The 24,249-nt window shown below is 42.5% G+C and overlaps 1 protein-coding gene across 1 annotated transcript; it reads right to left on the bottom strand.

The window, feature by feature from the left end:
* Positions 1-1,482: 1,482 nt before the first annotated feature.
* LOC138797769 (NADP-dependent alcohol dehydrogenase-like) lies at positions 1,483-24,249 on the bottom strand. Its single transcript, XM_069978374.1, has 9 exons — positions 24,148-24,249; positions 20,721-20,822; positions 15,252-15,390; positions 11,164-11,251; positions 8,049-8,271; positions 5,607-5,867; positions 4,649-4,784; positions 2,164-2,299; positions 1,483-1,737 (listed from the first exon to the last, which is right to left on the bottom strand). Exons 1-9 carry the CDS (start codon positions 24,163-24,165, stop codon positions 1,713-1,715), a joined length of 1,128 nt encoding a protein of 375 aa, XP_069834475.1. The 5' UTR covers positions 24,166-24,249; the 3' UTR covers positions 1,483-1,712.

The following is a 24,249-nucleotide window of genomic DNA, read 5'->3' as shown; positions in this document are numbered from 1 at the left end:
ATCAAGGCACATTACATGAAGGCAAATGGCAGACTTGTACAGGAGGAGAGAGGACCTTGCCCGCAAGAGCTTACAATCTATAATCTATAAGATAAGCGCGTGTTGATAAGCGCTAACAACAGCTGTTGATGTAAAACAACCTCTGGAATTAATGGCCATGATCATTAATTCTGGCCATTGTTAGCACTTATCAGTATGTAGTGGGAACATAGCCTAAAAGAGTACAAGAAATCCTGGAAGTGATAATATGTCTCAGCAGAACCCTGATCTCAACATCATCAAGTCTCTCTGGGCATACATGAAGAGACAGACTGACTTTAGCAAGTTTACATCTACAGAAGATCTGCAGTTAGTTCTTAAAGATGTTTAAAACAATTGCAGTGTTCCAGTACCTGTATCCCAGCTATTATAGTAAATTAAAGGAGAAGTCCGGCGAAAGTTTTTATTAAAGTATTGTATTGCCCCCCAAAGTTATACAAATTACCAATATACACTTATTACGGGAAATGCACATAAAGTGCTTTTTCCCCTGCACTTACTACTGCATCAAGGCTTCACTTCCTGGATAAAATGGTGATGTCACTTCCTGGATAACATGGTGCTGTTACTTCCTGGATAAAATGGTGATGTCACGACCCGACTCCCAGAGCTGTGTGGGCTGTGGCTGCTGGAGAGGATGATGGCAGAGGGATGCTCAGTGTCCCTTTAGTGCCCTGTGTCCCTCAGTGTCCCCCTTCCATTATCCTCTCCAGCAGCCACAGCCCGCACAGCTCTGGGAGTCAGGTCGTGACATCACCATTTTATCCAGGAAGTGACATCACCATGTTATCCAGGAAGTGACATCACCATGTTATTCATGAAGTTAAGCCTTGATGCAGTACTAAGTGCAAGGAAAAAAAGCACTTTATAAGCATTTCCTGTAATAAGTGTATATTGGTGATTTGTATAACTTTTGGGGAGCAATAGAATACTTTTAGAAAAAAATTTCACTGGACTTTAAGTTGTCATGTGGATGAGGAATCTCTCCCAAAGTATCTAATTCTGTGTCTTGGTATTGTGAGTATAGCCTGAATATACTGTCCTTTCATATGTCATATTGCTGTCTTTGCATACACTAAGATGATTATGGATGTGCAGGTGTTAACATTGATCTTTATTAGGTCTGCTAATGGGTCACACATGTTAAATATGTATAGATGGCTTCTGGCAGATTATCTGAGGAGTGACAGCTCACTCAGCCAATCACTGGCCGTGGTGCTGTCCTGTCTCAGTCAGTGATTGGCTGTGCAGGCTTTTGGTGGCTGTAGGGACACCGGAGAAGGAGGACATCAGGAGAGTATGGACAGGTAAGTATTAAAGAGTGAATTTTGCAGACTGTATTAAAACAGCTCAATGCCTGCAATCCTGCCGAACCAAACTTTTGAAACGTTTGTTCATCTCTACTCACTGTCCAAAAAGCAAAAATTGGAACATAGAACAACATTTATTTAAAACATATTTTATTGAATGAATAGTTCTTTTTAGTGTAGCAGCAAAATCAAAGCTCACAGTTCATAAGCTTATTCTACCATCATGTACAAAAAACACATTACACCAAATATACCAATGCATGTCCAGATACAGACTACTACTTTATTATAAAACTGAAGATGGAAATTCATGTGAAGATCAGGGTTCCATCGTCTGGTACAATAGATCACACAGCGGAACTTTTAGAATATCACAATACTCCGAACCCTGAAACAAGAAGAGGGGGGAATAATTATAGATTGTACAATCTACCTAACAATATGTGTGACTGCTGCTAGAGAGAGTGCATTGGGTGATTACAAATAAAGTTATATGAAAAGAGCACATTGTGTTATTATTAGAGATGCACAAGAAGAAAGAAAGAAAGAAAGAAAGAAAGAAAGAAAGAAAGAAAGAAAGAAAGAAAGAAAGAAAGAAAGAAAGAAAGAAAGAAAGAAAGAAAGAAAGAAAGAAAGAAAGAAAGAAAGAAAGAAAGAAAGACACTATACAAATAGGCGCATATCCACAGTATATTACCAGTTGTACAAAAATAACCTTTAGGTTATAATCACTATGGATGACCCCCTCTGTATACAAAATTATGGTCTAATATCTAACAGTATCTATATGCCTATCCTTTTCTGATGTACTTACCCTGTTCCCTGTTGTATCAGCTCAAATGCTTCATTGATTTCATTCAGTTTTAACTTCTTGCTAATCAGATGGTCCAGATTGATTTTCTTATTCATATAATCTTGCACCAATTGTGTGATATCATCACACTTATAGCCTGGGCAAAGAATATGGTTTTATTCATATTTTCAGGAATAATGACTCATAGTAAAATATCACTTTAACAAAATGTATGAATTCTGCATGTAGCTGTATTTAAAGGCACACTTACATAGGTTTTTTTGTAGCAAATTTTTATTTCCAATATAAAGCAAAGTACATACATGCATATGAATAAAGTTTACATTGATCACAAGGTAATAAAACACATATATACCATAAGCTCAGGCAGATGGTACATCCACGGTGTCTATAGTTAGTGTGCGTCCCTGGCTGGCTGGCACAGCTGCCTTCTATGATTATAGGCTGACTGGCAGCTGGCACTGTCAGTTGGCTCTATAGTCTGCAGGGGGGCTGGAGTCTCTGTCCCCAATCACATCCTGGGCCTGGGACTCCAGCCTCCATAAAACTAGTCTCCTTATCAACCCCCTTCCCTGCGATAGAGCCTCATCCCAGAGTGTCACTAAGCTAGCGTTTCCTCCTGATTGCTATTTCCTGGTTTCCTCGATTTTTGGCTTTACTTCTGACTATTCTCCTGACTACTGATTTTGTACCACGCTGACCGATTGTTACTGACCCGGCTAGATCACTTTGACCTTATTGTGTTTGTTTGTTCCGTCTGTGTCTCTGCAGTCTTCCAGGTTAGGGACTGTCACCCAGTTACCCACTGCCGCCTAGGGCATATAGTGGTAAGCAAGCAGGAACAGCAGGGTGGGTGACAGTGAGGGCCCAACCTGTCTTGTGTCCTTCTGTCCCTACCTGACAACATGTTTTAGCTGTCTGTACGATATGGAAAATTATAGTTCTATCTTCTCTTTGGAGCTCAATGACACCAATATGTAAGATGGCTAGGGGCGGAACCCAATCAATAGGGCATTGGGTAATAAGATGTATTAGGTCCTTCACCATCTTCCAAAACAAACTAAGAATTAGACATGACCAAAAAATATGTTGTATTTCACCTACTTCTCTTTTAATTATTTAATTTTAATGGCATCTTACACATCAGAATAGCTTAAAATGTCCTAATAAACAGTCAGTTGAATTGAACTGAGGATCAGTGTATCCTAATGCACATTTGAATATATCGTTTTCTAGGTTCACATAATGTTTGGAGACACCCTTTAGACTGTCCACTCAACATCTGCCCCAGATTTCAAACTTACCCAGGTGCAAACATTAAAAAAAAAAAAATCTATCTATCATCTATCTATGTAGTATCTATCTATCTATCTATCTATCTATCTATCTATCTATCTATCTATCTATCTATTTATCTATTCCAAGGATGAGAGCAGCACTACTGCAAGTAATAATTGGTGCCAGCGGGTCGGACCATAGACTAGGGTCCTCTGTAATATATATACGGATAAACCAGCAGCACTCCGTTCTCTAAAATTCAAAACGTGTATTTATTCCATAACGAGTTCGACGTTTCAACCGCCTCTCGCGGTCCTTTTCAAGCGAGAGGCGGTTGAAACTTCGTACTTGTTATGGAATAAATACACGTTTTGAACTTAAGAGAACGGAGTGCTGCTGGATAATCCGTCTATCTGTCTATCTATCTATCTATCTATCTATCTAACAAAAACACAACAATCACTGAACTCAGGGAGAACAGTGAAAAATTCCAATGGAGTACTAATTTACGAATCACCATTGATTGTCCCATACAAAATTTGAATATGCAAAACAGGGGTCCGTGGAGCCTCAGTTACGAGTCTCAAAACACGGGAATAGCCAGATATCCCTCTCTCCAGAGAAGGAAGCCCATTGCCAAGGGGTGCCTCCAAGTAGGGAGAGCACCAAACCACCCTGATACGTAGTCCCTCAGGTCCTCACTCTGTAGTGAGCTTTGGGACCTAAATAGGGAAACACCAGGGTGGCCCCTGTAAGTCAAAGTCTAACTCTGTGGCGAGTATAACGACATAAGACAAGGGTTACCAAGGCTAGGCATCCATCCACAGACTGCAGTTTCAGGGTATTTGCCCCTCATCAGTGTGGAGCAGGATTCTGGCTACTGGGGCAATGATAAATAGACCAACAAAACACAACAATCACTGAACTCAGGGAGAACAGTGAAAAATTCCAATGGAGTACTCATTTACGAGTCTCCATTGATTGTCCCATACAAAATTTGAATATGCAAAACAGGGGTCCGTAGAGCCTCAGTTACGAGTCTCAAAACACGGGAATAGCCAGATATCCCTCTCTCCAGAGAAGGAAGCCCATTGCCAAGGGGTGCCTCCTAGTGGGGAGAGCACCAAACCAAATTTTTTTGTTGTTTATTGTAAAAAAGAAAATTATTATTATTATTATTTATTTATTTTCCCCCAAAATATCCTACCTCCAAAAACAGATCCTTTCAAGGAACGTCCTGTGAGAAGCAGACCTGGATTTAGAGGAAGTGTATCCTTTGGAGATGCCACGCCGAGTATTACAGTAATGCCATTGGCACAGAAAGTACATTGTAGAGCAGTCATCTAAAACAAATAAGAAAGTAGACAATCTATTAATATTATATTTGTTAGATGATGAGTATAAGAATATAAATGGCCTTATAAAAAGGCTCTGTCAGGAGCCAAGCCGCGCGCTCGGTCTCTGCCTCTGCCGACGGCGTCCTTCGCAACGAGCAGGAACAGTTGCTAGGGGCGCGCCGACGGTGTCCTTAGCAGCCTCCCTGCACATTTAGATCTCGAGCCGTGCTCTGACGTAACCAGCCTACTGTGTTTATCTTTTCTTTTGCGTATTGACGCGGTATCACCACCCCCGGTCGATCGGTTTTTAGGTGTACCCTTGATGGTGACTGACAGCTGACCTAGCCAGTTAGCTGTCAGCACCTAGGTTCCTGTTTACTATAAATCCCAGCCCTGGTCTCATTCCAGTGACTGTGATAGTGCCTTGTGCCTTGACCTAGCATTCTCCTGACTGACTATTATTGTTGTTCTGACCTTTTGGATTTCGCACCCTGACCTTGCCTTCTGGATTCTGATTTTGTACCTTCTATGCCCGACTGTTGCTGACTTTGTTTCCTGACCATTCTGTATTGTGTTTGTCTTGTTTTGTTTCTGTGTTGCTCTTATCTCAGTGTAAGGTTTGTCGGCCATTTGTCCGCAGTAATTCTTAGTACTGTTTGTGGCAAGTAGGTAGGGACAGCTGGGGCGGGTGCCAGACTAGGGCTGCACTTGTCTCCGTGTCTTTTCCATTACCTACCTGACAGGCTCATAACTTATATTGACCTCTGAATGTAAAACATGAAAATTAAACATTCACAACTATCCTCCATCATTGTATTTTCCTCTCACCATGGTTTCAATGCGTCCAGCACATTCAATGGCAAAATCTACTCCTCCATTGGTCATCCCACAGATGACCTCATGAATGGGTTTATCATAATCCTTTGGGCTCACGCACTCAGTGGCTCCCACTTGTATGGCTTTAGGAAATTTATCTTTATGCGAGCCAACTCCAATGATTCGTGAAGCTCCGGCATCTTTACATCCTGCTATTGCTGAAAAGCCAACACCTCCCAGGCCAAACACGGCACAGGTAGAGCCCTTTGTCACCTGAGAAGAGGGGAATTAGCAAAGAATTTTTAATATTCACTATTAATGTTTTGTATAGTAAGAAAGAATAATTGATTAATATGTTCTGCTTCTACTTCTTAATTATTGCTTTATATGTGCGGAAATTTAAAGTGATATTGTCATCCCCATTACTCTATGTGCGATTCTCAGCACCATCCACAAGCTTAGTTGCTACACATTTGATATATACCTGTAAAAAACCTGTCTGTGTCTTCTTTCTATTCTAAAATTGTTTCATTTCATCAATGGACAGTGTCACCTGGGCGGGGCTTCATAGCAGTTGGGTCCCCCTCTACTATGAGAGAGATGGCCTAACTGGTGTGAAGCCCTGCACAGCTTGTGGATAGCACATAGTTTAAGGGGGTGACAACATCACTTTAAGAGGAATGCCCATCTAATATATTTATACATGTAGCTCTTGTCAAGTTAAATATTTTTGCAAAACTAGTCTTTGTCTGATGCTGAAATATATATAGATATAGGGGGAGATTTATCAAACATGGTGTAAAGTGAAACTGGCTCAGTTGCCCCTAGCAACCAATCAGATTCCACCTTTCATTCCTCACAGACTCTTTGGAAAATGAAAGGTGGAATCTGATTGGTTGCTAGGGGCAACTGGGCCAATTCTACTTTACACGGTGTAAAAATGAGACTGGTGTAAACTGCCCATAACAACCAATTACAGCTCAGCTTTCATTGGTGGGACCGTAGGGAGCAACAGAAGCAGGCCAGAGTGTGGACGGGTAAAGTATTCACCTCTCAACAGTGCGTTAAAGGGGTTATCCAGTGCTACAAAAACATGGCCACTTTTGCCCCACTCTTGTCTCCAGTTCAGGTGTGGTTTGCAATTAAGCTCCATTTACTTCAATGGAACTGAGTTCCAAACCCCACCCAATCTGGAGACAAGAGAGGGGGAAAAGTTGCCATGTTTTTGTAGCGCTGGATAACCCCTTTAAGGGGGACGGGGTTTACACCGCTGTGAGTATGTAAACCCATTCAAATTGACACTACCTGGAATCCACAATGGATTTCACGCTGTGAGATCCGCAAAATCCCTGTCATTTTCTATGGCTGTACATACTTGCAGCAGCTTTTTCATTACGCTTCGAATATGTAAAGCCTCTTCCCACTTATAGGAGCCTGAGAAGCAAGCCCGGATGAGAATAAAGAGGAGCTGCAGCAGCTGTGACAGTGATTACTATCTGGCTGCTGAATGCTGAACATTATAATGTAGAGGGTGTACTGTGTGAGGGGAAGTACAGAAAAGAATTCTTCCTCCTAAACATACAGAAAATGTTTCTCACCTGTGCCCCACTTTTCCAGTAAGTTCATCCTCCTTCTCTGCCCTTTTCCCCTAGAGTCTTTACTCTTCCCCCCCTAAACTACTACACCCTTGGGTTACACAGTGGTTTTGGCTATGATAGGAGATATGGGACTATAAATTGCTGTGTCACATCATGCTGTGTTAGGTTAAATGGTCACAACAACAAAAAACTAAAGGGGGGGGTGGTGGTGGTGTGTGTGTGCGTGCACAAAACGGAATGTTTGCCTCGGGTACAGGAAAGGCTAGCTACGCCTCTGCTCCGGCCTGTCATCCCGGTCACAGGCTCTATACAATAAGCTGGATAACAAGCAGCTTACTATATACAGAGAGTGATTATGACAAGCAGGAAGGTGAAGAGATGCAGGACCCCCTCCCATGCACCCCCCCCCCCCATCTTCTCACTGTGAGCTCAGAGGAACAGTCGGAACAGAGGAGGAGGGGTGGAGTAGCCGCCACACTGACATTTGCTGTAACCAACCTGAACACCCCTGGAGCTTCCCTACATAACAAGTGAATGGACTTTTTGAGTGTGTATGTACATGTGCATGTGTGTATCTACCGTATGTAGTATGCCTATCTGTGTGTATGTACATGTGTGTATCTATTGTATGTAGTGTGCCTATTTGTGTGTGTGTGTACGTGTGTATCTATTGTATGTAGTGTGCCTATTTGTGCGTGTAACTTGGGGGGGGGGTCAATCAAAAGTTTTGCTATGGGGCCCAATCATTTCTAGTTATGCCCCTAAATTTACCAGAATAATCTAGGGGTTACAGTCTACATCAAGATACTTATTGGGTTTACACAGCATACAAACTGCTCTATCAATAAATTCATACCTTAGCAGTGTTTATAGCCGCACCATATCCAGTTGCAAATCCACAGCCAATAAGACAAACTTCAGGAGGGGCATTGGCATCCACCTTGGCGATGCAAATGTCAGACACAACAGTGTATTCTGAAAATGTACTTGTTCCTGCATAGTTATAAATGGATTTGCCTTTACAGGTAAACCTGCTCGTACCATCTTGCATCAGTCCAAATTGAGTGGAAGATCCAAAGCTTTCGGGGTAGAATGTTAGAAAAATAAATTATTATTTTAGCCAATAGTAAAGGGGGATATTCTGGTTCTACCAAATAAACCCTATTTATTGTACAATGAAAGTGAAATGTTTAATACATATTCTTTATCAGTTTCACACGTTTTTCAAGACCTATATTTGCAGTCAACAGGAGTAGTGACAACAATTTGGAAGTGATACATGTAGTACATTCGAAAGCAGGAGTAACTTTATTTGCTGAAATCAGCATAGCATTACTGTAATTAAAGGAGAAGTCCCGCGAAATTTTTTTATTCAATACAATAGGTATTGCCCCCCAAAAGTTATACAAATCACCAATATACACTTATTACGGGAAATGCTTATAAAGTGCTTTTTTTCCTGCACTTACTACTGAATCAAGGCTTCACTTCCTGGATAACATGGTGATGTCACTTCCTGGATAACATGGTGATGTCACTTCCTGGATAACATGGTGATATCACGACCTGAGCTGAGCTGGCTGTGGCTGCTGGAGAGGATAATGGCAGGGGGACACTGAGGGACACAGGGCACTGGAGGGACACTGAGCATTCCTCTGCCATCATGCTCTCCCGCTATAAGTGTATATTACAATAAGTGTGTATAAGTGTGTATTACAATACTTAAATAAAAACTTTCGCCGGACTTCTCCTTTAAAATTACCTCTTCAAATGTTGCACAGACTCGTAAAAAGTTTAGCTCTTTCCTTGTCTCTGTGCTGAGACCCCCTTTGATTGCTAGCTATAGATGAGAACAGTGTGCTTTACTTGCCAACCCAAACTGATTACCGAAGGAGGACTCTATAGAGAGCTGACCAATTTTTTCCTTTTTTTTCTATAGATGTAGGGTTTGTTCACACTGAGGAAAAGGCGAGGAATTGAAGAGGAAAGTTTTCTGCTTGAAATTCTTTGCCTGTTTTGCTCTGGCAGGAGCAGAATGTAAGCAGGATTCAAGCAGCATTAAAGACACATTGACTTCTATAGGATTCCTCTAGCAGAATATGCCCTAAGGGTATGTGCACACTATGGAATTTCCATTGAAACTTCAAGCGGAGGCCACCCAGCTTGCTGTCTGTGTTATTATACACACAGCCAGTCAGCAGGGAACAGCAGGAGGGGCCACGGAGAGCCGCGGGAGGGGCTGCCAGGACAATCCTTAAATCCATTGAAGACAACGGCGGTCTGCTGCCACAGCTCCTATAGCATGGGGCGATGAACAGCAGACCGTGATCATTTTGATTCAATATGTTGAAAGACATCAGGCATGTCGGCTGATCTTTACCCTAAACCTATTACCCAAAAATTATTGGCCACAACAGCCAGTAATTGGCCAAGTATGTCCAATAATGGTTTGGTGTAATAGGGCCTTAAAGGGGTTGGCCACTTTATAGTATATCCAATATAGAAATAGAATGGAAGCCGCACTCTCTACCCGACGTTTTCAACTCTTTATTTCATCATGAAAAACAGCAGACACAGCGTGGACAAAGGCCAGGGCTGTCACCAGGCATGTATGGTAACAGCTTGTTTCACGCGATCACGCTTCTACGGGCAAAATAAAGAGTTGAAAATGTTGCATGGTGAGTGCTTCTTCCATTCTATTTCTATATTGGATTTATCAGTTATAATCTTTTTTGTGGAGCCTGCACCACTTGGACTGTTACTCCTAGCGGAACCCATATGCAGTACGGGTGGTGCTGCCGACCTTTCTCACTTTGTTCCACTTTATAGTAAAATCATTTAGTGCACAGTATTAGTAAGTGGACTCACTGTATATAATGACAGCAGCTCCCTGTGTATCTCATAGAGCTAGTATCAGACTCCCTTCCTCCAGGCTGTGCTGTCCTGCTCTGTGGTCAATCCATAAGATGGATGACATGGAGGAGCATGTGACCATGCCCCACCCCCCAGTGTCCATAGACATATACAGGCTCAGTGGTGGACACTGGGGGGTGCGGCATGGTCATATGCTCCTCCATGTCAACCATCTTATGGACAGACCCACCACAGAGCAGGGCAGTCCAGCCTGGAGGAGAGGAGTCTGATTTTAACTCTATGAGGTCCACAGGGAGCTGCTGTCAGTATATACAGTGAGTACACTTACTAATAATGTACGCTGAACTATTTTACTATAAAGTGGCCAACCCCTTTAAGTAGCACAGAGTTACCCTGCAATGCTTTTTCCTTGTCACAGAAGCTACAGTGATGGAACAACAGGTCACAGCCATACCGCAGACTGTGTTCCCCCTGGGCTGATGCACTATTTCTTATTTTAGGAAAAGAAGGGTTCAGCATCATGAAGATATAGTGGAGATGACAAAGATCTCAAAGGTCCTTAAAGTCACATAAAGTGATTATTGGGCAAAAACTCCCGATAATGACCAAAACCTAGGGAATATCTGCCTGTTATCTCTTAGTCGAAACGCTGATCACTTAAAAGTAGGGATGAGCGAATTTACAATAGGAACAAAGTGAAGCTCTTCATTAGGATTGTCCGGCAGCTTGTCAGGCTGCTGGCTTTGAAGGCTGTGCCTCTCTTCTCCCAGTTTCCCAGGACTGGATTCAGCTTTTCCGACAGAAGAGCGACACAGATTTCAAAGACAGCAGACTACCGTCCAATCCTAATGAAGAGCTTCACTTCGTTCCTACTATTAATTCGCTCATCCTTACTTAAAAGGCTTAATTGTCACTTTACAATTGCTAAACAATTGCTTGAGCAAGAAGACCCTTAGGGGTAAAATAAGTCTTTCTAAATCTTGTTGCCCCATGTCTCCAATTATCTGAAAGCTCTTTTGTATTTCATGTAAGTAATCTGAATGTTCCCTAAGAATACTGGATAGTAGTACATTACTTTATATGTATAATAAACTCACTCAAATTTTTCACACAGGTTACAGTCTGGGGTTTTGCAGCTTCTGCACGATCCACATTCTGGGACAAAAAGTGGAATGACTTTGTCACCTACGAAAATAGTGAAAGAAAGACTTAGCATATTCAGTACCTTTTATTCCCTTTTTTTCTTTTTCTCTTTTCCTCTTATGTAATCTTTATTTTTAATTATCAAAAATGTTCTTTGACATCATATTTATTAAAACCAAATCTATGTATCTATCTATCTATCTATCTATCAATCAAAAATAAATGAAATAAAACATCCTGAATGAATGAAATCTTCTCATTGAATATTTTGTTCTATACAAAGTTGAACGTGCTGACAACAAAATCCCACAAAAATCCTCATTGGAAATTACATTTAATAACCACTGGAGGTCTGGATTTGCCCACCAGGCTGATCCAACTTTGATGTAATGTCCTTAAAATAAGTCAAAATGAGGCTCAGTATTGTGTGTGGCCTCCGCGTGCCTGTATGGCCTCCCTACAACACCTGGGCATGCTCCTGATGAGGTGGCGGATGGTCTCCTGAGGGATCTCCTCCCAGACCTGGACTAAAGCATCCGCCAACTCCTGGACAGGCTGTGGTGCAACGTGATGTTGGTGAATGGAGCAAGACATGATGTCCCATATGTGGTCAATGGGATTCAGGACTGGGGAACGGGCGGGCCAGTCCATAGCTTCAATGCCTTCATCATGCAGGAACTGTTGACATACTCCAGCCACATGAGGTCTAGCATTGTCCGGCATTAGGAGGAAACCAGAGCCAACCACACCAGCATATGGTCTCACAAGGGGTTTGAGGATCTCATCCCCATACCTAATGGCAGTCAGGCTACCTCTGGCGAGCACATGGAGGGTTGTGTGGTCCTCCAAAGAAATCCACCCCACATCATTACTGAGCCACTGCCAAACCAGTCAAGCTATAACATAGTGTCGGGCGTGGTGGGGTTGTGGTATTTGGGAGTTACAGGGGGAGAAAGACCAAAGACTAAAGGCAGAAACACTACATCCAAAAACACCCACCCTTTATTTGTCTTTAATATCTCTCTCAAAGTCTTTATCTCTACATCAACACGGCTGATATACCACATCGCCCTCCTTGATCTCACCAGATCATCAGATTCAGTACTGTTTATTGGTTATTAAAATCATTGTAATGGCTTCAATCTTCTTGCATGTTGCCTAAGGTTGTATATTATTATTGAATATTCAGCTGGACTTAGTCTTTTTATTTTATAATGGTGTTAAATCCTAGTATGGGCTCTGTTCACACACAGTTTTTCTGTCAGTCTTTTTTCAAACAAGACCAGAAATGAGTTGAAAACACAGCAACTGTGCAGATCTTTCCATTATAAGTTTGCCCTGTCAGTTCCACTCCTGGTTATGGTTGAAAAATAACGGACCAGAAGACTGACGGAAATACTATTGAGGAGATTTATCAAACATGGTGTAAAGTGAAACTGGCTCAGTTGCCTCTAGCAACCAATCAGATTCCACCTTTCATTTCCCAAAGAGTCTGTGAGGAATGAAAGGTGGAATCTGATTGGTTGCTAGGGGCAACTGAGCCAGTTTCACTTTACACCATGTTTGATAAATCTCCCCCTTCGTGTGCACTGGAAATCCTCAGGAAGAATTGAGATATTATGGATTGTTCTGCAGCACATGAATAAGTTACTGTAATAAGCTTTGTATTTTCTACCAACAAATCCGGGCAGAAACTCTGCAGCATAGCCTCCATGTGTAAAAATTCTGTATTAGTCCAATGGAGATCATATGTGTGCATTAAAGTGGTTTCAATCACTGTAGAAATAGTAATCTGTATTCCCTACTAGCCATGAGAACTACCAGACTGTGACATAACAGGACGCCACAAATATGTACGGAATGGGGAATTGGAAGAGGCACATGGCACTGCGCCCGGCAGCTTCCCCCATGGAAAGTGCTGTTAACCCTGTCAAAGCAGGAGGTATCTGCTGTCACCATGCTGCTGTCCCAGCCTCTCTAGAGAGCTATGTGACAAGGAGATGCTGGTACTACCCCTGTGATGACAGATGAGACCAGTTGGTACTTTAAAGAGGAGGGCGGCACAGGCAGCATGGAGGGCAGGCATCCCCTAGTAGGAGAGGCCTGCAGTGAGGCCTTGCTGCAGAATCCAGAGATGTGGGCAAGAGAATGAGCTTCTGAGGGGCAGCGACACAACAATGCAGCAGTGGTGTCAGGCCTTGGTACAATACACAGTACTGCAGAAGTTTAACATTTTAATGTTATGTTCCCACAACGTCTTTTTTAGGGGGAAAAACGTCTGTTTTTGATAATAGCGATGGTCAATAATTGTCATTATTAACTCAGTTATTGTTAAAAAAAGGAAGTTTTTTCAACTAAAAAGACAATGTGAAAACATAGCGGGGAAAGGCAGCCCTCTTGTAATATAGACGGACGCTAATAACGATCATGATAATTATTAGGGGCTGTCTATGATTCAAGATGGCTGCCATTTCCATAGCTTAAGGTGGTTTTGCGAGAATTTTGCTGTGATGTTGATGTTGATTGTAGCAAAATTGAGGCAAAGCGCTGTGGAATCTATTGGTGCGATACAAATAAATAATAATAATGATAATAATAATAATATAAAAATGCATTAACCACTTAACAACCGCGGCAACCCCGCTCTGAACTGCCGCAGTCCCTGGGCCCACACGTAGCCCGGGACCGCGACTATTAGCGGGCACAGTCCGATCGCCGTGCCCGCTAATCAGGTAATCAGGTGCAGCTGTCAAAGTTGACAGCTGCATCAGATTACCTTCTGCAGCCCATCTCTGGTGTCTAGTGGGGTGGATCGCTCCTCCGGGACGTTGTCCCGGAGGAGCGATCCACACATCTTACTCCGTCCGAGGTCTGCGCCATAATGGCGTTGATCCCGGCTCGGCATTCGGTTGCTTCCGGCTGCGGCAGCTGGAAGCAATCGAGTGCCTATCTCATCGATTTATGCTGTATATCTATGCAGCATAGATCTCAATGAGAGATCAGTGTACTTATACTAGAAGTACCCCAGGGGGGCTTCTTGTATAAGTGTGAAAAAAAAAAGGAAAAAGTATTATTAACAATAAAAAGCCTCCTCCCCTCATAAAAGTTTGAAGCACCCCCCTTTTCCAATGTTATAAATAAAAATAAATAAATAAACATGTTTGGTATTGCCGCGTGCGTAATCGCCCAAACTATTAATTAATTACATTCCTGATCTCGCACGGTAAACAGCGTCAGTGCAAAAAAATCCCAAAGTGCAAAATTGCGCATTTTCGTTTGCATCAAACCTAGAAAAATTGTAATAAAAAGCGATCAAAAAGTCGCATATGCGCAATCAAGGTACCGATAGAAAGAGCACATCATGGTGCAAAAAAATGACACCTCACACTGCCCCATAGACCAAAGGATAAAAGCGCTATAAGCCTGGGAATGAAGCGATTTTAAGTAACATATTTTTGTTAACAATGGTTTGAATTTTTTACAGGCCATCAGATACAATATAAGTTACACATGTTACATATCGTAATCGTAACGAATTGACGGACATATATAACAAGTCAGTTTTACCCCAGGGCGAATGGCATAAAAACAATTACCCCCCAAATAAACAATTTCACCACACATGTATTTTTTTCTTTGTTTTGCAGTGTACTTCAGCATGTCATTGCCAAGTACAATTAGTGGCGCAAAAAATAAGGGCTCATGTGGGTTTCTAGGTGAAAAATTGCAAGTGCTATGGCCTTTTAAGCACAAAGAGGAAAAAACTAAAACTCAAAAAACGGGTGTAAAAGGGGTTAAAAACACAGAAAAAAAAAATGTAGGAACACAACCTAAGGCTTCCAACAAAAACAGCTTTAGTTTGGCCTAAAATTCAACAAAAGCCTTTTTTTATTTGGCGTTTTGTCCCCTGTGTCCTTTTTACTACAAGCCATGTAATGTATCTATTTCAAGGATGTCTAAAAAATTCCGGAATGCTTCTGTAATGATGTTATTGCACAGACATATCTCAGCTTCAGTCCAATTACAGTTACTTCTGACTTACCTGGTTTAACTTTGGTGACTTCCTCACCCACACTTTCAACCACTCCAACACCTTCATGACCCAGAATCGCTGGAAATTTGGCTGGTATTTTTTCATGAAGGGCGCTATGATCAGATCCGCAAACGCCAGAAGAAATAATCTGGGTAAAACATACAATATACATAATATTTTTACATTTTTATAAAGGCAGCACAGACTGGACAAATTTTTAAGACAAGATACTTTATAATATATGAGATGAGTGTCTGAATGGAAGAGGTCTAACTTCTGAGACCCCCACTGATCACAAGAATATGTGATCAGCCCTGTGATCAGCCCTGGTTGAACGAGCAATAGTCAACATGCGTGGTACTGCTCTATTCACTTACATAGGCAGGATGAAGATTGTTGAGTAGAGTACAGTACATAGAGTTTTTTTTCTTTTCCTATTTTTTCACAGTAAAAATACCTGGATGGAGACTGAAGCCAGGCGGGTAGTAAACCACACCATTGTTCGCATCCTCCAGCAATATTTCGGTCATCGTCTGACATATCAAATTTTTTCTAAATGACAGGGACATTTTTGGTTTCTATTGTCTGAGCTGTTTGCGACCAGATAAGTCTTTATTGGAACTGTTTTGGATACAGAACTAGTTTTTGATACCTTTTTTAGCATTTCCAGAAGAAAAAAAAAAAAACTATTTTGAAATTGCTGTACAGGTTCAATAAAGTGATTATTTTAGAGCTTCATAACACACGCCAGAATATCAAAATGTATCTTTTTTTTCTTTATATTTAATGCAATAAAACTTATTCAAAAAGATTTTTAAAGATTTTTTTTAAACTTTTGCATTTGTAAAAGGAGACTCGATAGTCTCTGGATTTTTTGTATAATACTTCATATACTTCTGTATTACATTGGCAGTCCATGTTTGTATCAGACTGGGGTATCTGAGGCCCACCAGAGGAAATGATGCTGTGAGAAACGACATGTCAGTCAGTGCTTGTGCAGGTTATGAAGCTGGGGGCCCACCAGAGGATTCCCCGGTCCTCTGGTAGGCCAGTCCAACATTGACTTGGAAACTGATGAGGTGAAATAGGGAACCCCCAGACTGAGCAGACCTCACACATCACGACCCAAGTCCCTGCTTAGACCAGGAAGTGGCCGGGGACTGAAGCGGCACTATGCGGCAACCAGACAGGAGTGGGGGAGGTAAGAGCATGTTATTTCTTTCTAGGTCTAGTTGCCATCCTTCAAGGGTGCAGATACAGTAGAAAAAAATATATAAAAGCAATGTCAAACTCCTTTCTATCTATACATCTCCTCAATACATTATAACTATTTAGGAGCAGTCTCTGTTTGATGGTTACATCATCATTGCGATGTGCAAACAAACACTACAAAAATTGCCTCTGCACAAGCTTGCCCTTACCTGACCACCTAGGCATTCTGCCAGTGTGTATTGCTGGGTGCTTAACTGTATATACCATGGCTTCCAAACAAAGACCCACCCAATCCTTTACAAGACATCACTTCTTTGCCAAGGAATCTGTTGGGGCAAGGATTGTAAAAGAAAATAGCACACATTGATTTTTGTTTAGGGGTATACATTGTCCGACTGGCTCAGGCATCTCCCGATCAGCGGGCCACATCGGGGCCCACCCGGAGATAGCAGAGAGCTGGCAAGGGGAAACATCCGGTCTCTCTGCATTGCATTATATTGTTGTCTTTAAAACATCGATACAATGCAATAGCAAAGGACTGGCTGGAGCAAGGGAACACTCACTTCCTCGCCCATCTACATGTGGCATCCCACCACGGGTGTTGCTAGTTTGGAAACCTGGTAAAAAATGGTAATGAAGTCATGTATAAGCTTTGCCACTAGGTGCCAGTAGTATGTATAGTCCTGTATGTATGTTGCACAGCTGTAGTGAACTAAGGGTTATTGTTTGTTGCGATCTGCACACCAATAAGAGCTGCTCTTCTCTTCTACCTATCTCTATCTTTCTACTTGCACTCTCTTCTTCACCACTTACAGGAGCTGTTGCATACACCCTGTAGGAAGTTGTCACATGGGGAGCAGAAGTGTAGTGCCACACTTAGTAAGTTCTCTTCTGTTTCTCAGAGAGGCAAGACACACAGATCAGGCATCCCTGCTGAGTTAGCTAGGGACCTGGCTCTGCCAGGTTCCCCATCCGGGACAGACCAGCTGTCGCGTACTGACGCTTATGGAAAACACAGAGACTTTCTTCTTTAAAGCAACACTTATTCTCACCATGCAGTGCTAAACACTAAAGAGAGGACAAGTCAGAGATCACCCCACCTCACGCCGTGAACATCTCTAAAAGTGCAGGACAGTATCCTACAGCAGAGGAACTGAGACGGATATAGCAAAGCAGCCAAGAGCCTTAGTGCTCTATCTCGCAGCGCTGGTGAAACCGGATAACTTCGGACACTTAGCTCAACTCAGGTAACAAGGTCTGGGGCTTGTTTCACCCTGGTAGGATGGGTAACTCGACACTGCAGGGCAAAAGGTGATATAGTGACAAAGGTCAAAACATGGGCATAAGTATTCTTCTTCTCAAGTATTCTCTTCAAGTATTCTTCTACTAAAGTTCCAGCAGAGCACATTACTAAATTGGGCTGGGACTCTCACGACCAACTGCTCTCCACTCCTCTGAACTCTCTACTCTTCTCAGTACGCAACCAAGCAAGCATTGCTGTTCCACTTCTACCTCTATAGTTCTAGTCAAGTCCAGATTGTGTTATACTGCTCACTTATATCACAGAAGATTCTTAAGTAAAAAGAAAGTTTATTCTATTTGGACTCAGTGATCAGTGCACTAGCTCCTACACATCAGTTGCACTGTCCTTGGGTCATCTCCCCTTTCTGTGGGTAGCGGTACCGACAGTCCAGGTGGGTCACAACTCCACTGCGGACCACCAAGATAAGCGCCCAAGGGACTAATCAAAACCTGGCAGGTCACCGACCATTGGCGTATAGCCAGCCACAAAAAAACTAAAAGCAGGTGTGCCTCTTTACCTGTGTGCTGAGTCAGTACTGACATCACAACAACAGACCATCAGGCTGAGCTATACTCCACCGACCAACACCACCACAGTAGTGGAGTCACACAGTACAATCTAGCAAGTGACCGGTCGCAGCTGCTGCAACACCACAACAGGGCAGCCCACCACATACACACTGTCCTCTTTGTGATGCAGACAGCACGATCAGCACTGCCTACATTACTGTGGTTTTGCCAGACCTGACTAGACAAGCAAGAGCAGCAGAACAGCACGGGTCCTGGGACTGGTGAGTAGTGTGGCACATGGCACAGTTCTTAACCAGTTCTTAAGAGCAACGTGACACAGGTGTTTTTTTTTTTTTTGCACAAATATGGGTCTTAACTACAGATGGGGGGGGGGGACTCACTACAAATACAGGCTCAAAGATGGGGTCTAACTACAGATAAGACCCAACTACCAATAAAGGCATAAAGTAGGGACTTAACTATAGATATGTGTACAAAGAGGGTCCTGTTACTGGTTAGGGTTGCTAAGATGGGAGTTTGTATAGAGATGGGGAAGGTGCTGAAAAAGTAAAGTGCCTAAGATGTTTGTCTGAAGATTGAAAATGTAAATTTGAATCTGATAGCATATGCTGATGCGTTTCCATCTCTGGGATCTTAATCATCGCCAATTCAGATCCCAGAGATCGATACGCATTAGTTTAAGCTATTACTGTAATTTTCAATCAAGTTTATTTCCTTTGAACCTGAGCCACGGTGCTGGAATTTTTCTTATTGTTGTTGGTAAATGGTATACAGGTCCTTTTTGGAGCTGGTATTTACCACTCCCTATCACCTATCTGCAGCTCGGAACTTTGGTATGGACCTGACAGGCTCTCTTCCTTTCCACTCCTCCCCTAGCTCCTCCTCTGCCGATCCCTCACCCTCACCAAATGGCCATCCACAACCTCTTCCCGCCATACATCTCTGATTTCCCTATACCGCCCCTGACAGGACATCCACCTGTCCCCTTTCTCTGCTTCTTAAACAACCATATCTATATTTTTGAACTCACTATCCTGAAAAATCCCTCTCCCATCCATTATCACAACCTTATAGGTTTCGCAGTGAAATCCACTGCGATACCCGGTACTGTTATGGCCTATGGTCCTGCATTCTTGCAGCAGATTTTTATTTTGCTACAAGAATGTAGTGGCAACCTTCTTTAACCACTTCCATGCCGTGCCCATCTGCTTCTTTAGGTCTATGCTCACTGACAGTCCACTCAGCCAATCACTGGCTGTGGTGGGATAGTGTAGTGGTTGGCTGAGCGGGCTTCAGCAAGTTGAAACCAGGAGAAGAAGACTAGAGCAACGGGAGCAGGTAAATTTTACCGTCACGGCATAGAAATAGTTGCCACTACATTCTCACAGCCGAATGAAAATCTGCTGTGATAATGCAGAGCCATAGGCCAGGTAGGGGTCTGGGAAGACAACAGACGAGTACAGCCCTAACACTGGCACTTGCCCCAGCTTTTCCTACCTACTTGCCACAACAGCTCTAAATAACTGTGGACAACTGGGCGACGTTCCCTATGCTGTAACAAGTGCGAACACAAAGACAGGACAAACACAAAAATAGAATGGTCAGCGGTCAAGGTCAGCAACAAAAGGGCTGCAGAAGTACAGTTAGAATCCAAAAGCGAGGTCAAGGTCACGGAATCCAAAGGTCAGAATCACTAAATACAGACGGTCAGGAGATGCTAGGTCAAGGCACTAGGAACTAGGCGCTATCACAGGCAGAGAACTAGAGACAAAGTGAAAGCGAGTCAGCTGTCAGTCAAATCACTGTGATTGCAAGCGCCTAGTGGTGATCAGCAGGTGGAGTGCAACGCTGGACACGGTACAACCAGGAGCAGCAGAGCAGAGTATAGCAAACACCAAAGCATTCTGGTTGCTATGGACGCTGTGCCGAACGCACGGCCCGAGTCCTAACACATAGGCAATAACAGTACCGAGTATTGCAGCGGATTTAGCTGCAAAACTCACAGTGTGAAATCCACTGCGATGGTGTGAATCCATATATGAACAACTGCTCCCCTCACCTTGTAGGTTGAAGCTCTAACGGGCAAGGTACTTTCTCCCTCTGTATCAGTCTGCCATTTACCTATGTTTATTATACTTACCCATGTGATATTCTATGTATTTTACCTCCTTCTAGGGGATATCCAGGATTAGAAAAACAGAACAGATTTCTTCTAAAACATCACCAGACTTGTCTTTGGGTTGTGTGTTGTATTGCAGCTAAGTTCCATTGAAGTGAATGGAAGTTGTTGTAATACCACATATAACCAAAGGTCAGGTGTGGTGCTGTTTTTAGAAGACATTAGCTCTTTTTTCGCCTTTAATTGACGGTACAAAAAAAAATACTTTAACATAGGTAGCAAGGTATATATTAGACTTTCTTTTATATTATTACCTTTACTCTGACTTCATGGGCCTTTGGTGGAGCTACTTCAACCTCTTCAATGCTGAGGGGCTTATTCGGTTCCCAGGCAATGGCAGCTTTGCATTTAATAACCTTGGGAAAGAAAGCCATTGTTTTAAATGATATTTCATATAATTACTGTATGTAACCGGATTATTGTTATAATGAACACACAAACCTGTCCATCAATTAAAGAGGATGCACAGTACCATCAGGTATATCCTCTTTAAAATGACCCACGGATAGATCGGCGCCGTCATGGGGAAGCTAGTGCCACTGTCTGATATTTAAACCGTGGCCCGGTTTCCGTGTACGGCGCCTTTCCACGGGTACGGGGCCTGAAGCACTGGAGGAGGCCTGGCCCACCCCCAGTGGGAGGGAATTTCCTCCTCTCTATGATGCGGCTCCTTTAGAATCAATGGTGCCGCATCATAGAGGGGCGGGAGTTTCCTCCCACTGGGGACGGGCCGAACGGCCTCCAGTGCCTCAGCCCGGGCCTACAACCCGTGGATAGAAAAGCGCCGTACACGGGAACCGGCCAAGGTTCAAAAACGGACCGGCTTCCCGTGACGGCGCTGATCTATCCGTGGGTCATATTAAAGAGGATATACCTGATGGTACATCCTGTTTAAGGGTCCACTTATACAGAAAGATTATTTGACAGATTATCTGCCAAAGATTTGAAGCCAAAGCCAGGAACAGACTATAAACAGAGATCAGGTCATAAAAGAAAGCCTGAGATTTCTCCTCTTTTCAAATCCATTCCTGGCTTTGGCTTATAATCTTTGTCAGATAATCTGTCAGAGAATCTTTCTGTGTAAATGAACCCTAATGCTAAATTTACACGAGGCGATTATTGGCCCGATTAACGATTAACGATTTCGAAGTAACAATTTTTTTTTTATAACGATCAGCGTTTAGATGGAACGATATATCGTACAGAAAATTAGTTTTGCGATCGTTTTGCGATCGCTTAAGCCTATGTCACACATAAGTAAAATCAGTGAACGACTGTTTACACGGAACGATCTGCGAATTTCTTGCGAACGACGAACGATGATTTATGAACATGTTAAAAGATCAAAATGAACGATTTTTCAATCGTTCGCCGCATTTACACGTACGATTATCGTTCAAATTCGATCGTTATCGTGAAAATTCGCCCGATAATCGCTCCGTGTAAACGTAGCATAACAAGTAACAATGTCAGTAATTAAATCTTATGCAATAGTTTGCCTTATGGACATATTGGTTAATACACAGCTATTAGAACGCCTGTACGATGACATCCGCCAGCTATAACTCACAGCAGATTCTAACACTCCCTACTTGCCCATGCACACTGGAAATTTACTGAGGCGCACATCACAATGCTCTATAGTGTTCCCATACTTCACAATAGACACACTGCCTTTTTTAGTGATTCATATTTGATCCTCAAAATAACGGCCGTTATGTCAGTCTTCAGTGATTTCCATTGACGTCTATAGAAACAACAGTCCACACAATGCATAGACTAACATCTGTTTTCGCAGCGGCCGTCAAATTATTGTTTACATTTATTGGGGGACGTTATTTTTCTTTTAAATCAACTGGTTCCAGAAAGGTATATAAATTTACCTTTATTTAAAAATCTCAAGTCTTCCAGTACTTATCAGCTGCTGTATGTTCTGAAGAAAAGGGTGTTTTCTTTCCAGTCTGACACAGTGCTCTCTTCTGCCACCCCTGTCCATGTTAGTTACTGTCCAGAGCAGGAGAGGGTTTTCTATGGGAATTTGCTATTGCTCTGGACAGTTCCTTACATATAAAGAGGTGGCAGCAGAGAGCACTGTGTCAGACTGGAAAGACTATACCATTTCCTGCAGGACATACAGCAGCTGATAAGTACAGGAAGACTTGAGATTTTTAAATAGAAGTAAATTACAAATCTATATAACTTACTGAAACCAGTTGATTTGAAAGAAAAAGATTTTCACCGGAGCACCCCTTTAAATAATTTACCAACGGCCATCCACCAAAGTATGTTAAACAACAGCCGGTATTTTGAGCATTAAATAACGGCCGTTATCGCTGTGTGCACATAGAACATGGGTATATTTTTAACTGCAGATTTGCTACAGAAGTTTTGCAACTAATCTGCTGCATAGTTACCGCATATAAGGTCCGTGCACAGACCTTATCTACGGAACGTGTGAATGTAGCCTCAGGCTGGGTTCACACGTTATATATTAGTCAGTATTTGGCTCTTATATTGGTCAGTGTTTTCAGCTAGAGATGAGCGAACTTACAGTAATGTCTGGTTCGCACAAAGTTGAAAACTCTGCATTTGAACTTTACTGTATGGAGAAGATGGATGCAGCCATAGGGCTGCCTGGAAAGCATGGATACGGAGATAGGACACCTTTGTCTGTATCCATGTTTTCCAGGCAGCCCTAGGGCTGCATCCATTTTCTCCATAGAGGGAGATTCAAATGCAGAGTGTTCGGTTTCGTACAAATCAGACATTACTGTAAATTCGCCAAAATTAAAGTGGAACTGGCACAGAAAGAAACTATAAAGACAAGGGGGGAGATTTATCAAACATGCTGTACAGTAAAACTGGCTCAGTTGCCCCTAGCAACCAATCATATTCCACCTTTCATTCCTCACAGACTCTTTGGAAAATGAAAGGTGGAATCTGATTGGTTGCTAGGGGCAACTGAGCCAGTTTCACTTTACACCATGTTTGATAAATCTCCCCCAAGATTTGCACTTTTTTCCCCCTGTGTTTTTGGCTCAATCCAGGTTTTGGCTATAAGTACACTAGGAACCACACGCTACTAGAGATAAGTGAACCTGGAGCATGCTCGAGTTGATACGAACCCGAACTTTCGGCATTTGATTAGCGGTGGCTGCTGAAGTTGGATAAAGCCCTAGGGCTATGTGGAAATCATGGATATAGTCATTGGCTGTATCCATGTTTTCCAGACAACCTTAGAGCTTTATCCAAGTTCAGCAGCCCCAGCTAATCAAATACCGAACGTTCGGGTTCGGATGGATTCGAACCCAAACCCGGTTCACTCATCTCTACATGCTACACAATCTCGTACATACTGGTTGACACAATGCTATTTCCTATATCTGTTTTAGGGCTCCTGCTTTCCTTTCAGACTTGTAAACCGCCTATGTGTTTTACGAGCTAGCAAAAAAATACCGTAACACAAGCAAATGCATATTTCCATTATATATCCTACCAAACCAGCCGGACTCACTGACAGGTACAAATCAGCCACATCACACACCTGGCAAATCCATATGCTGCAAATAAAGCTATAGAAAACACAAACCGCACACACACAACAATAATAAAACAGCGTAAAAACCATAGAAAACATCAGCCTAGCAATGTTTTAATGGCTATAATAGAATAGTATAATACTTTTCCTGCGGTGCACATGTTGGTGTCGTGATTGCTGGTCTCAGGGAGCTGCACTCTCACTCAGTTCAGCTTGTAGTTATTCTGTGTTGCAAAGTGTGTGTG

Source organism: Dendropsophus ebraccatus, chromosome 7, assembly GCF_027789765.1.
Source record: "Dendropsophus ebraccatus isolate aDenEbr1 chromosome 7, aDenEbr1.pat, whole genome shotgun sequence".
Lineage (NCBI taxonomy): Eukaryota > Metazoa > Chordata > Amphibia > Anura > Hylidae > Dendropsophus > Dendropsophus ebraccatus.
The sequence above is the reverse complement of the archived record's forward strand: the minus strand, read 5'-3'. Positions and strand labels throughout refer to the sequence as shown.